Raw genomic sequence first — 16,002 nt, forward strand, 5'->3', positions numbered from 1 at the left:
TGTGTGAGTGTGTGTGTGCGTATGTTCGGATTGTATGTGGCATTAGAGCTAAAGTAACATACGTGATCAGGAACCAGTAGGAGACACAGTGACAGAAATGGCGAGGCTGGGCAACGATCATGTGAACGTACACACCCTGTGGATTCCCAAGTCCCCTTTGATCCAAAAGCATGAGCTGTGCCGTCACCTGTTAGAAACAGACACACAGCAACCGCAACCCAAACATGCGTGTGCACAGATAAAATTGTACTTTTTTCACGGATGATGTTATGGATTGAGTTGCTTCCCCCCCCCCATTCATATGTACCTCAGAATGTGACCCTTTTTGGAGATGGGGTCTTTGCAGAGGTGATCAAGTTAAAATGAGGTCATTAAGGTGGCCCCAATCCAGGAAGACTGGTGTCCTTATAGAAAGAGGAGATGTGCACACAGAGACAGACACACGGAGGGGAGACATTGGGAACACACGGAGATAACCACGTGCGGTGAAGGATTGGAGTGTCACACCTACAAGGCCAGAGTGGCTCGCTGGCTCCCTCCTCCCCAGCTTGCTGCTGTGTGAAGGAGCTCGGGAGCCTTCCCTGGGGGTCTGAGCCTGACTGAGGCCCTACCACTCTGCTGCTGCTCTGCCGTGAATCCCTTGATTTTTTTTTATTTTTAAATATCTCATTGACAAACAAAAATTATATATATTCAAGATATACAATGTGATGATTTGGTATAGGTATAATTGTGTACTATTATAGTCAAATTAATCAGTACATCTGTCACACCATACATAGTCACCACTTGTGTGTTGGGGAGGTACAGACATTTAAAATTTACTCTCTTACCAAATTTAAGTCAATAATACATATTATTAATTATAGTCACGATGCTGGCTCCCTTTATTTTTAATGGGCATATTGGGAAGGATTGTGAATTATGGACTGAAATGAACATCTCCTGGATAGGCTTAAATAAAATATCGCATTTGGGATCACATTTACAGAGCTTCCCTTCATCACCTTGCTCTACAGAATTGTCACAAAGCTAAATAATTGTTGTTACTTTTTCTTCTGTTTTATGTGCTGGTTTTATTGCACCGTACGGGTGTTCCTGAGAGCACTGGCTCCTCTAGATCATCTTATTGATTTCCCACTGCCCAAAAGAAAGGCCATGTTTTGCCCAAAGTGACTAACAGTCTAACTCAATCGGTTATTGCAACTTCTTTGTATTGCCAAGTGATAATGCAGTGAAACAGTTTACCAGGTTAGGGAGCACATCAGGCTTTCAGGGACAGTAACAAACAGAGTATTTGCCAGCTGAGTGATTGAGGACAGCCAGGAGACGCTGCGGCCTAGGAGAGGGAGCTTGGAGGGGGCAGGTTACGGAAGGGTGTGATAAATCTTCCCTGGGATGCTCATGGGGCAGGTCTTTGGTCACTAGAAATGTCATTTAACTCTGTCAAACATAAGGTATAATAATAAGTCTGAGTTGCTTCCTGATAGCATGAGCATAGTTTTTCATATAACTAGTTTCTTTGTAGAATCATTTTGAAATTATAATGGAAATAGCATAATATGGATAGAAAATTTATCCCTAATATTGGCTGTCAGCACACAAATTATGAATCCCATTGTCTAAAAATTGACCATCTCTCAGAAAAACCCTTCCACAGAGTAACTGTGAAGGCAGAAAATGTCAATCTTCAAAGTTCTGATTGTTTTCTTTCTTCATATTCTGAGGTGTGCATGTCTTCCCAAAGTGGTTTCAAGACATTTGCTACACTTGATGTATTTTATAACAATCCTAAGGAACAAATTATTTTAAAAACAAATAAGGCAATATATCCAAGACCTATCATTTCAAAACTAAAAGATTTACGAAACTCCAAGAGGGGTAAGAAGGAAAATATCATTCAATTTTTTAAATAATACCAAATAAAATGGACTATGGGAAATTATTTGCCAAATTATGAATATCATATCATCATTTATGGTTTAACATTCTACATGTGAGATTTAATAATGCTCAGTTATTCAAGAGCACATTTCCATAAATTATATACATGCTAATGTTACGAATGGTTATTTTTATTCATATCATAATTTTATTCATTTTTACTGTGAAATAGGTCATATATGTATATTTAGAATAATATTACTAATTTTTTTCTCAAAAAAATGTATATTCTATTACATGAATATACCATATTTTATCAGTTTTATTGTCCCATTTTGCTATTCATAGACAATTTTATTTTTTACTTTTATTTTTACTGTTATAAAATTTACTCTTATAAATATTCTCAAAAATGTCTAGTTTTCCAGTGAATTTTCTTGCATTTTTCTTATGTGTGCCTATTTAACTGAATTCACCCATTTGTACAGTAAACTTTGGGAAACACCAGATCTAACCACCATTTTTAGCAGCATAAACTGGTTGTTAAGTTGAACTGATACACATGAACCTGAAATAGATCATTTCTTCACATAGAAACTGCCTTTGGTTCAGCTAATATTCATTACTAATTTTAGTATGTTAAAGATCACATGATCCAAATTCTTCTTGAATGCTGTGTGGTGCATTGAAAGAGATATAATAAGTCTCTTTTCTATTTTCTTGGCAAATTTACTTCTTGGGATATTTTTGTTAATATGGTTTCCTATGAAACATAGCATCACTAAAAATCTAATAAGTGAAACAAAAAGTTTAGCATTAATCCTGTAATAGAGTTTTACTGACAAGTTTGTTTTATTGGTATGTTTCTTCTTTTCCCACTGTCATTTTATATTCGCCCAGAGAAAAGAGGTTTGATGAATAAAGTACAGTATTTTCTCCCTAACCAGCTTACAAATTTAGAATAGCCTAAATATGTACAGCTGCAGACACTAATTTCATTCCTACAAACTAACCTACTCATCTGTATATTTTAAATCAGTGTAAGAGCAATCTTTTTCAGAGAAGAATGTGGATTGGTTTTTAAATAAATAAATAATAGACCAAGTTAAAAAAACAAACGAAGAAAATACTCCATCAATTTCCTAATGCCAAATAAATGGAATATGTTATCTGTACCAAAGAAAACTTGAGAGAAAGGCTTAGAACAAATCATTGGTGGGCATGGATTTCCAGATCTCACTAAATTTATTATAGTAGAAAGTTTAATTCACAGATGCAGACTTCTCTTCTGGACTTTCATCTGTTCAATTTGTTTTTTCTTTTCCTAGTCTGAGACATCATCTTTTTGAAGTGTTCTTCAATCAGCACTCTTCACTTAGAAGGTTGTGCATATATCTTGCATTGTTTGCATTCCTGTCTGAGATTGAGGATGACTGAATGTCGAATTATTTTACGTTTACTTTATGGACTCTTTCTGCTGTTCAATACCACAGCAGCATGATGGTATTGATGTTGGGAATACAAAATTAACTGCTATCTGGACAATGCCCAAGTCCTCCTTGTGGGAAACCCTGCCAGACGGGGAACTTGTAATAATGCAGTGCTGAACTCTGTAGTGAAGCTGACCCTCATAGTTCCCTTCTTGTTGCAATGACACGAAGTGACAGTTTTCTTGTCATCCTCAGTTGCTTACACAAATGAAACAAACCTGGGTCGAAATTTTCTTGGTTCGTAATATCTTTATTTGTTCAATTTCATAGCTAAAAACATGAAGTACTTTATGATTAGAACTTGGCCTAAAAGTTTCATAACTTTTTCTTGGGCACCTGGATTTATTTTAGTTTTTTTCCTAACAGAGAGTTACTAAATTCATTTTATTTAGGAATAACCTATGGTATTCAGGAAATACCATATGGTAAAAGGAATATTAGCAGAACTGTAGATGTTGCTAGAATTCATTGCTCAAAAATATTTATTGAATTAATATCTTCCTAGTTCTTATCCTAATGGGCTTAATCACCTTAATGTTTAGGGCATGCAATGAAGTGGAATTACACAAAGTATATTTCCTATCCCATCCTTCAGAGGGTCCTGTACCATTTAAACTTATTTTTCTTTCTTAAACATAACAATATAAAACTTTTCAGCATTCAAGCTTTTAAAAAATATGGCATTAAATTTTCAACTTCCAAGTCTCTGTAAGGTTATGTATAAGGTTTCAATAAGCTAAAAAAAAAAGTCTTAAATATGTTGGAGGCTTTTATTTTAGAAATATAAAACAGAAAGTATTAAAATATTAAATAGATAAAACTTCAGCTATTAAAATAGAAATCTAAACACAACATTTAATTTTTATGGGAATTTTTAGCGAGGAAATCAGAGTATAGGCATTAAAGGGTATTTCATTGATTCCATTAAGAGGAATCTTCATTGCCTATACTTTTGAAATTGTACTAGTGTTTAACAACATAAGGTCAAAGAGAGATCAATGAAAAACATGTAAGTGTAATGGGTAAATTCTATACTTCTTTTTTCATTTAATTAAAAAACCCAGAACAGTATAGGGAAATCAAGCCCCAAGTGGTAAATATTGATGTATTATAATCATCCTTTAATACCTAATATTTAAATGATTGTAAAAATAAAGTAAGAAATTATATCCACAAGCTTGAAAGAAAGAATGTGGAATCAACATAAGCAAGCTTCTTTTTAAAAATAAGGCAAAGAATAAAATTTTCAAAAACAAACATTTCATAATATACAATTAAGTTAATTACTAATTCAACTTATGATGTTTTTGGCATTAAACCATTATGAAATGAGGTACCTCTTTCACGTGTGTATACTAAAATTAAGTATTTACTTAGATAAGTGCTAGACAAACCATAGCTCATGGCTTGTTATTATATAGGCCCAAGCAAAAAATTGTATCATATTTTTAAAGGATTGTAAAAAATAAAAAAAGAAGAATATGCAACAGAGACCATTTGAGACCCACAAAACCTAAAATATTTACTACCTGACATTTTACAGAAAACTTGTAGACATCCGATGTAGACAAATGACTTGTAATTTTATTTTGTATTAATATGACTCTCCAAACAGCTGTCTTTAAATAAAAAGGCACTTTACAATTATTGTGCTCTTTTTCTTTTCCTTATTCATTTTGCAAACTTTGAATCCAAGTTCCATTATTAGGTTATATACTGTAGCTCATAGAGGGTGGTAGCAAGTTCAAGTCTCCACTTTTTTATTAATATAGGCTTGCACTGATGTGGAGGTAATATTGCTTAATTTAGGTCAAAGTCATGCCCTCACCTATACTTCATATAAAAGTATTGCCCTTCTGAAAAGCCCATAAAGGCAAACAAGGCTGTAAGCATTGCCATTTGTTATTATAGGGCCCAATGCCTTGGCCCTCTGAAGGTTTGCTGAAAAATCAACTGGTTAAATACAGATTAATTGGCAAAAAGGCATATAAATTTAATTCATGTATACAAGGAAGCCTGCAGAATGAAGACCCAAAGATACAGGCGAATTTGTCCATTTTTATGTATTAGGTTCAACAAAGTATGGACAGCCATGTAGAAATATGACTGGACAAAAAGGGTGTGATCTCATGCTAATGGACTAAGGAAACCCAGCAAGGCCTGTCCGTCTAGATTCTTCTTGGCCTCTCTGAGCATGCTTCCTTCCTTCTGGGTGTTGGGCAGAGCCTCTCTGCAGGGTCAAAGAAGGTAGGTCAGATAATTTCTTCTGCCCAGTTTTTACATGGAAAGGAAGAGAGAAAGTTAGAGTAATGTTTTTAGGTTTTATGGCTGGCTTAGGGGAAAAGGAGTTCTGGTTTCTACCTGCCTTAGGGAAGAGGAATTCTAGTGTCTATGGTTAGCGTCAGGGGAGAATGGAATTGGGAGACAGGAGGGCAGGCGAAAGTCAAAGGAAAACTTTTGCTTCTGAGGCCTTCATTTTGGGCTATTGTTTTCTTATCCTCAACATAATTTAGGTGAAATTAGTTAATGGTTGTGATGAGATGAAATAATCAAATGTCTATTTTATTTCTTTCTATTTCTAGAACATTCTAAACTGCTCATTTTTTATCATTACGTACCATAACAGTGTGGTGGGTCCTGTTACTGTTACCGAGCAATCAATGGGCTCACTGCCCGACGCACATAGAACCAATACCATGGCACCAGGTTTTGAGAAAAGAAAAGCTTTACTGTGAATCGACTAGAAAGGACACAGGAGAAAACGCTCAAAGCTGTCTCCCGTTGGAAGGAATGTAAATTAAGACAACCTCTATGGAAAACAGTATGTAGAATTCTCAAAAAACTGAAAGTAGATCTACCATTCTATCCAGCAATCTCACTACTAGATACCTACCCAAAGTGAAATAAATCAATATATATAAAAGATACCTGCAGTAGTATGGTTATGGCAGCACTATTCACAATAGCAAAGATATGGAATCAACCTAAGTGTCCATCAGCATGACTGGATATAGAAAAGTGGTATATATGCACAATGGAATACTATTCAGTCAAAAAAGGGATGAAATCATGTTTTTTTGCAGCAACTTGGATGGAATTGGAGGCCATCATCCTAACTGAAAGAACACAGGAATAGAAAACCGAACACCTCATGTTCTCACTTATAGGTGGGAGCTAAGGTGTGGGCACGTGGGGCAGAGTGGTACAAGGGACACTGGAGACTCAGAAGTGGGGAGGCTGAGAGAGGAGCGAGGGGAGAAAAACTACCTATTGGTGCAACGTACACTACTCGGGGGATGGGTACACTAAACACCCAGGCATCACCACTATACAATTCATCCATGTAACCAAAAACCACTTGTATCCTTAAAACTATCAAAATCATAATGAAAAATAATAAAAAAGAAAAACTCTTCACTTGGATGTACAGTAATTCTTATTATAGGAATTTTAAATCTTAATTTTCTCCCATATTTTTTATTCTGAATTCCAGGTATTATCTTACTTTGATCTACCCTAACTTGTGTTCCTCCCCACCTCTCTAGTGTCTGGTGCAGCCCTGCCTGTCACAGCGTGTCCAAGTCCGTTCCTCAGGTGTCTGTAAACAAGGGGAAGCAGCGGTCTTCGTGTGATAAGTACTTTGGAATAGTGTGGTCATAGTTGCTGCTTTTGTCTTGTGTTTGTGTCTCCATATTCAGGGTGTCCCGACAACAGCTCTGGCTCTGGATATAAAGGTCCTCTGCAGGGGTTTCAGGGCTGCCTGAGGCTCATCTCCATTGGGGACACAGCGGTGGATCCCATCTCAGTACAGCAGGGGGCGCTGGGGCGTTTCAGTGATCTCCAGATAGACTCGTGCGGCATCACAGACAGGTAAGGGCGATCTTAGGTCATCTTAGCATACCTGTTTTCAAAGTTGTTTTTTTTTTTTTTTTTTTTTTTTTTTTAATGGTAGACAGCTGGAAAATAAAGCATTTCACTCTCTCTTTTTTTCCATTATCTTTCCAGAGGGAATGAAATAGTCATATTTACAATGAGGATTAGAAAACTGCAATCTTTAATTGAATAAATAGCATTTCTCAAATGATAGTATTTTATTAGAAGATATATACCTTATGAATTTTAACTCTGTATGATCGCAGGTTACTCAGTTCATGGTTATCAACCAGCTTTTGCAACCCTACCCCCGTCAGGCGGATGATAACTTTCCTGGGCACCGGAACTTGACAGGTTGCTGCTCTTCATCAGCCACCCAATACTACCCCTTCTGCAGAGAAAATAAAAAGTGATGTGTCCTTCTAGGAAAGTTTGAACCGCAAGAGATGGATGAACATATCCATCTCTTAATGATATAGACTCAATGAAATATGGAGAAGACAAGACCTTTAATTTATAAAAATTAAGTATTATAGCCACAGCTACACTGCCAGATTTGCCATATATTAATATTTATAATGATTTTGGATGAAAGGAAATACAGATTCACACCTGGACAAGCAACATTTCTCTTATGATATGCCTTAGTGCCATCCCTTTGGTATCTACTTTCAACAAATAGACAAGTGCTACAGATTAAAAAATTAAAAAGATATTTCTACATATGGTAGACCTTTCAAAACTTTTCTTCTTCTTTGTGTTAGTCAATTCTAAACTGTCAAATTATCATCTCCAGCTAAACAGGTTGTAATTTACAAACCATACTTAGTGATGTATTAAAAGAACATAATTTCTATTAAGTGAAAAAATTCATTCACATGAACTTTATTGATTCAACACCATTTAATTTTCCCCTGTGAACAGTCTGTTGATTTGTAGGAAAAAATTAATTCAAAGATAAGGGGTGTATAAAGTAAGAATTTGTGCAATAACTCTCACTGTTGGCCTTGGGAATAGAATTCTTGGCTCAGGCCTTTGCTACTTTCCTTATATTCAGGTTGGAAATCCTAAAAATGCTGAAAATTCACTTTTAAGTATCCTGAAAATAGGCCTGTAAACATCTATTAGCTTTTCATTGTTGTTAAAAAAAAACAAAACAAAAAACTATTTTAATTCACAAAATAGAAATATATGTCATTCAAATACCAAACCTAAAAATCCTACTTAGGGACAAATATGGAAGTATGAAGTTATCTTTTAATCAAAATTTTAGGCTAAGCAAAAAATAGGTAATTGGCACTGTGGATGACAGAGCCACAACTATGACTGTTTTATGTCTGGACAGGTTTCAACTTCCAAAATCACCTGTTAAATCAGACTGCTATGATCTTTAGGTGAAAAAGCCTGGTCTTACCTTTGCCCTATATGCCACGTGACAGAGTTTCCCATGGGGCTTCTGCTGCGTTGCCGCCTGGATCCCTTTGAGCAGGGGGACCTCAGTCTGGTCGCCCTCCGCACCTGCCCTCCCCCTGCCCTCCCCCTGCGCTGGTCCCCTCTGTGCCGGCTGCGTCCTCTACTCTACTACATGTAAATGTCTCCTAAACCATACTGCATTTAGTTGAAAAAAATTAGCATATACTTGTTGATATTCTCTTGACCATGTAAGAGGTCTGATTCCAAAATATTTTTAAGTAAAATTACACTAACCCTGTTGATATGAAACAGCAATGGCTTTTAATCTTTTTAAAAAATTTGTGGAATCTTCAAGTCAGGTATGCTCCTAAGATGTCCCATTAGGTTAAGAAGGAGGAGGAAGAAAAGGAACAGCTGCTAAAAAAAAAAAAAAAAAAAAAGTGACACTGAAATGGGTGTCCCCCACCCCAGCCTGTCAGCCACCCTCACCAGTCACTCCGACCCCTCCTCCCTGCTCAGGGTCTCCTTTAGGTCAGGCCACGCAGGCTTTGTCATGCCTTGGGGCCCTTGAAACATTTGAGAAGTTGGGATTTTGATTGTCCCTAATGATTCTTCTCCGAAAGCAGACTAAACTCTCATTAACCTCATGTAATTTGTCAAAGTCTTAACCCCATGCTTGGGGCGGGCATTGCAGGGGAGCCAGGATGGTGGGGTGTTGGGGGCATCCGCAGGCCAGGGGGGCTGTGGTCTCTTCTGCCCAGCCCTTCGGTGCCCCTCAGGGGATCCCTGAAGGGACCAAACACAGGCCCTTGGGGCTTCCTGTCACCTCCACACCCCAGCTCCCAGCCCGGCCTATCACAACCTCCCAGCCTCTCCCATCGCAGCTCTGGGCCGGGGGGGAGGGGGGGGGCAGGGCCCGGCTCGCCGCCCCGCCCCCACCCTGTCCCCCCCTCGGCCTTTGCCGCTTCCCTCACAGCCTCCCTTCCAGGGGCCGGGCTGCAGCACGGAAGGTCAGTGGCCTTTAGACCTTCACTCCCTCTTACGTCTTTCGCCCCATTTTCAGCAGTGGAGGAGGCAGGCAGGGGCCGAAGCCAACCCCGCTCATAGCACACCCTCCTCCCTGCCTCCCAGGAATCCCAGAGCCAGGCGGGCTGGGACAGCCGCCCAACTTCACAGTGGGGGTAGCAGAGTCCAGGGAACTCTGGAAGTGTGTGACCTCGAACTTTGCCCTTTTTCAGGATTATTTTAGCTATTCTGGGTCCTTTGAAATTCCCTATAAATTTTAGGATGGATTTTTCTATTTCTGCAAAAAAATTTTAAAAAGCCATTGGGATTTTGATAGACATTGCATTGAATCTGTATGTAGATTGCTTCGGGTAGTATTGACATCTTAACAGTATTACGTCTTCCAATAACTGATTGCTTCTTTTAAATATAAAAGGTGACAGCAACATGACCTAAATTCAATGTTCTTCAAATTCCTAAATCTATGTCACTATGTGACTGAGATGCTCCCGTTCCATTCTCCTCCCCTGTCTCTCCCTCCCTGCCTCCCTTACTTTCTTTTAAAAATGCCCACAATGTAGTAATGGAGCATGACAAATTTTATAATTTTATGTATGTAATTCACTTTGCTAGCCACATGTGAAGTATCATTGTGTCACTTGGGGCGAAAAGAAAAATATGATGTTGAAAATTCAGCTGTCACACATACATAATAATCAGCTGCATGCTCATGGATATATTTATCTAAAATTTATCAGTATGATCAGAGAACAATTACTGGGTCTGCCATCAATGATGGCAGACCCAGTAATTGCATGTCATATGGAATTTTCAGATATATGCTGTTTTGTCACATTAATCTATTTTTAGTAAATAAACACTTATGATGATTGAAAAAGGGAAATAGTAGTTGTATCTGTTTTCTTTTAGGTGCTTGCCCAGCTACTGTGAGCATGGGGGTGAATGTTCCCAGTCGTGGGACACCTTCTCCTGTGACTGTCTGGGCACAGGCTACACAGGCGAGACCTGCCATTCCTGTAAGCCTCAAGCCTCATTGTTCTTGTTTCCATTATGATTTCTTTGTCATTTCATTTCCATTAGTTGTTGATGTGTATCTGCATATTTGAAATCATGCGAACACATCAGATGAGATATTTTAGCACTTAATTAATTTCTCATTTATTTTTAACCCTCCAACTCATTTAATACAAGAGTGTGGAGGTAGTGCACAGACACATGTAGTACTAAATAGGGTAGAAGAAAGAAGCTGGCAAGCAATGAGAAAATAAGCATAGGAAAATGAGATACAGTCAAGGGTAAACATTAAATTAAATCAAGAATGCATGATATAACACCCTGTTCCATTGCTTGAGTTGGTACATACTTTTAATTCTGAGAATCTTTTCAGTCAAAGAAAGATGAAAAAACAACCAGTTGCGAGGCTCTCAATGTTAAATGTAATAATATTATAGATTTTTTTAAAAATCACCAAATGGGAATGCTACATGGTAAGGTTTTAGAAGAGGCAATTACAAATCAGCTAGAAACTAGATGATCTTTAAAGTCTCTTACAACTGTGATTTTCTTTGATGATGATTGCAAAGTTAATAATTACAAAAGCATACATTTATTGAGTACTTAAATATGCCTGTCCTCTTCTAGTGCTTTGCATATATTAACTCCCTTAACCGTAAAGCAGCTCTGGGAAGAAAGTACTATTATTATCTTCATGAAAGAGTTGAGGACAGAAGGAGGTTAAGTAACTCGACCCGCAGCTAGTTGGTGGTGTGATAAGGAGCTGAGCTAAGGAAGTTGGCTTCAGGATGCCTGACGGGTGGTCCTCAGCCCAGCGAGCATCAGAACCACCTGGGAACTTGTTATAGTCAGGAATCTCAGGTCTCACCAAACCTACTGAATCAGAATCTGTGGGGATGGGGCCCAGAAGTCTGTTTTAACCAACCCTCTGTGTGCTTCTGATGTTCAGTGAAGTATGAGAACAACGTCTAAGGGATGTTGTATTCTAACGCTTCTCCACTGCCTCTCCTGTATTAAAAACCATCTGTCTTTACTGAAGAAAAATCTTCTGTGTATTTTAAAGGCCATGCCATTTGATCGACCTCTTTAAGAAAACGGAGTAAGATACAAAGTCCTCAGTTCTACCACTGACTTGCTCACGCTGAGGTCCTACTTGAAACTTTTAAGAACTCTTCCATGAGACTTATTTAATTTGATTTTCACAAAAACTATAGAAGGAAGGCAAGTTGAGATTTTTAAAACTCACTTTACACATGCAAATGCAGCTAAATGAGAATCCTATTCTTCCAGCTCTGATGTTCTACAAAAGATCTGGGCAAAAAAGGAAACAGTCCATGGCCAACTCTGTTATGGATTAAAATGTCAAGCCTGATCTTAGTACTAAAAGGGTTTTTGTCTCTAAAGCCATTCCACTTTTTCTAGCAGTTGAGAGGCCTCTAAAACCAGAGGCTGAATGTCTTGAGAAGGTCACAGAGCTGGTGCAGGGACCAGATCTTGTACTTCTGTGTGTCTTCCATCCTTCGAACAGAGTAGCTTACACAAAGCAGATGCCTCATCCTGTGTGTTGTTAGACAACTCCTTTGTGTCCTCCACCATACCCAGCGTCATCTCTTACATGTTGCATTTAATGAATGAGTCATGTTAATGCATGGTTATTCACTGTAATCAAAACACAACTCCACACAATTCAGAAGGAAAATACCAGAAGATTGAAAAAAGAAGAATTTCAAATGTTAATCTGATTTCATAATTGGGTTGACTCTATTGTGGTTTTCAAACAGATGCTCCAAGCAAAGATGGAATTTTACCAAGCCACTGACCATGAGGCTAGATTGCTGCACCTGGTTATAATAGGCTATTTTTGTTTTGGACAATTATACAATTAGTACATGTCTACATTGTCATTTAAAAAGTCAAACAATTCACATAAAGCAAAAGTCCTCCTAATCATCCCTTCGATATTTGTTCCCTATGTAAACCTACCCTGTACCCCACATCTAACCATTGTTATTAATTTGAGTGAATCTATTAGGCATTTATAAATATGTTTCTACTTAAGTAAATATATAATGAGTGACAAAAAAAAGTAAAGAATTACAGAAAGGCAGTCCATCCTATTTACATCTCCAGCTATGAAATTGTGAAAAGAACACCATTGATTTGGGGCAATTTATTGTGAAACAACTCTTGTTTGACAATTGGCCACATTTACATTAAGGTCGCTTAGTTTTAAGATTTTTTTCTTGCAAACAAACAGTTCTCTAAATCTCTTATTTGGTGAAATGAGAGAAAAATAACTCTCATGCCTGTCTTTGGGTTTTGCTGTAAGTGTTTGAAAACATTTTTTCAATGACTATTTATGAAAATAAGTGTGGATAATTCAGTCAAGGTACAAATGTCCTTCTTACATAATGGCATAAATATTTTCCCTTCTCTTTCCCATATGATGGCTTCTTTTTCCTTATATTTCATCTGTTTACTCTGTTTGTCCTCCCCAACCTCGTCAGTAGAGATGCCAAAATGTGCAGATACAGTCGAGGCTGGTACTTATGGCTCTAATGAGAGGGTCCAACAAGGCTGGTGTCCCTCACGTAGCTTCTTCCAGGAGCCATTATCATCCTTCTGCTTCTTCAATGTGTGCTTGACTGCCAGCCAGCGAGTTACCCTGCTAATCTTCCTTGTAAACTTACGCTAGGCATTAACATGGCCATAACCCACAGATGTTAATTCCATACCTTGCACTTGGTAAAGCATTTACTTTCACAATAAAAATATTCAATTATTTCAGAATAAGTTAACATTATATAGGAACATCTTTCGAGAAAATTTTTTCACTCCTGTTTTGAATTTCAATTGTCTTGAATTGTCATTTGCAGAATACTTTAGGGAACTTCTTTTTCAAATCAATTTTAAATATTTTCTAATGAAGAGAGTTTGCCAGTTGTAAATTATATTTATCTCTTTAAAATACTTATTTGTAGCTTGCTTTTAAGTAAGCAAAGGGTATAATTACTGCATAATTTAAATTACTTTACAGCATGCTTATTGGATAATACCAGATTATTTAGTTATGTTAAAACTAATGTACTTCAATTATTACAGGTAGAATGAAGGTTTCTTCTTTAATTACAGCACTTTACTCTGAACTATAGTTGCCACAAGTTTGAAAAGAATCATGCTTCAGCAGCACCTGGGATTCAGATTCACAGGTTTCCCTATAATACCTTTTCAAATCTTTTACACTGTACTTCAAAATTTTCATGCCTCACTGCTTAAAAGCAAAAGAAAACATTTATATAGAGAAAACATAATCTCCAGACATTACCAAAAGACTGTATTGAAGATGGTGTCACATTCCCATTGCAACCACAACTTCATTTTTCCACACCAATACACTATTTCCTTCTTCCCCCAAATAGAAATATATTATATACAAAGTATTTATTCAGCATTTTATAGCATTCAGCATATAAATACATTTGACTAGGTAATTTCCTTCTTTATTAATAAAAATACATTTAATTTTTAAAATGTCATTTTTTCTTCCACCTAATCAAATATAATGTCATATACATTACTAAAAAATGATATTGAGTAATTTCCTTCTCCTTTGTTAATAAAAATGCATTTAGTTTTTAAAATGTCATTTTTTTCTTCCATCTAATCAAATATAATGTCATATACATTACTAAAAAATGATGCTGGATAATATGTATCATATGTTTGTAATTCAGAAATGGAAACCTTTTGGATGCTAATTAAAAATATTGAGGGATTCATTCCATTTCTCCTTCAGCTCTCTACGAGCAGTCTTGCGAAGCCTACAAGCACAAAGGGAACCCTTCTGGGCTTTACTACATTGACGCAGATGGAAGTGGCCCCCTGGGACCATTTCTTGTGTACTGCAATATGACAGGTATGCTAATAACCTTTAAATGCATTTATCTGCTGTTTACGTGTATGATCACAATAGACCAAGGAAAAATTTACCTAGTGTCAGTGCTATTAAAACATGCCGTTTGATAGTTGTGTACTTACAAAGCAGATGTATTAAATATATACTTGTTAATTTTTTGGCAACAAAATTTTCTTGTATTTTTTGTTTACCTAGGTCAGATTATAGGCAAGATTTGATGCTCTGCTAGGGCATTCCTGCAGCTCCTACTCTTCTTGTAATACATCTGTTCACATGCATCACAATAAAATATAAAGCTTTGATTCTATCATTTATGTATTTTCTAAATTTTGAAAAAAAAAGAGGTCTTTAGAAGTGCTAAGAAATAATATATATTAATGTTTTATGTACATCTGAGATAATTTAGTAATTTGTATGGCATATAATTTTTTCATAGTTGAAGTAGTTTGATTCTTTGATTATCTGATATTATAAAACCACTCCTGGTTTAGATATTATTACAAATGAATACAGCTTGATTATAGAAGATTGCAGTAAAATGTCTCTTAGATAATTAAATTTTTACAGAAATTTGTTATTATCTAGCTCTTCCAACTCTCCAGAAAGTAGAAATATGGAATAAATAGTTCTCATCTATTGTGCTGAGAAAAGGTTCCAAAGTTTCATAAATGTGGACAATAGTCAAATGGGTCAGAAAACATCAAGAAAAAAACCCAGACAACTGAAAGTATATAGGAATTAAAAATGCTTTGGCAAAGATTGCCAAAAGATATTAAAACTTCATAGGGGAAGTTTGGAAAATTCAGAGCCACCTGCAGCAATGTGCCGAAGATAGAGAAACACAGAAGTCCTGCCAAGAGATACCAACTTAAAGTGAGAAACCCCATAAAGTGGTCTTGGCAGAAACCAAAGAACTCAATCAAAGTCACAACCAGGAAGAAACTTTGTGGTCATCATTCTAAGATGAGGAAACCAAAGCTTAGAGAATTTGGTTAAAGAAGTATCTACTGACAAAATCTAGTTAATAACAGAGGAGTCACTAAATCTGGTCTCTTTTCTTCCCTAGAAAGGGTCACCTTCTGTCTAGATGTTGCATGGCCCTGAAGCCAATAAAATATTCTACAGTTGTGCAAATCAAGCAATAACAACTATAAAATGTGTGATAGTCAAACCACTATTGCAATAGCTTGAAATGTATACATGGTAATAACCTTCAAAAAACTGTGGTTTCAGTCCAGCATGGTTGGAGCTTACAACAAGGAAAAAGCTGAACAAGCTGAAAAATTGACAAATCTTTTTAGATGCAACAGAGAAGTGAGGTCACAGAGCAAACCTCTGCCCCCCAAAATTACCTCCCAGGCAGGCAAATACATGCAATTACTACTT

The 16,002-nt window shown here is 36.8% G+C and overlaps 1 protein-coding gene across 1 annotated transcript in view; it reads left to right on the forward strand.

Annotated features, from left to right (window-relative positions):
* The window catches only part of LOC138387136 (contactin-associated protein-like 3), a 211,636-nt gene that overhangs the window by 139,082 nt on the left and 56,552 nt on the right, over nucleotides 1-16,002 (forward strand). The window contains 3 exon segments of the mRNA XM_069474040.1: nucleotides 7,073-7,244; nucleotides 10,596-10,702; nucleotides 14,497-14,616. Coding sequence (XP_069330141.1) covers nucleotides 7,073-7,244; nucleotides 10,596-10,702; nucleotides 14,497-14,616 — 399 coding nt within the window.

This window comes from Eulemur rufifrons, chromosome 7 (assembly GCF_041146395.1).
Source record: "Eulemur rufifrons isolate Redbay chromosome 7, OSU_ERuf_1, whole genome shotgun sequence".
Taxonomy (NCBI): Eukaryota; Metazoa; Chordata; class Mammalia; order Primates; family Lemuridae; genus Eulemur; species Eulemur rufifrons.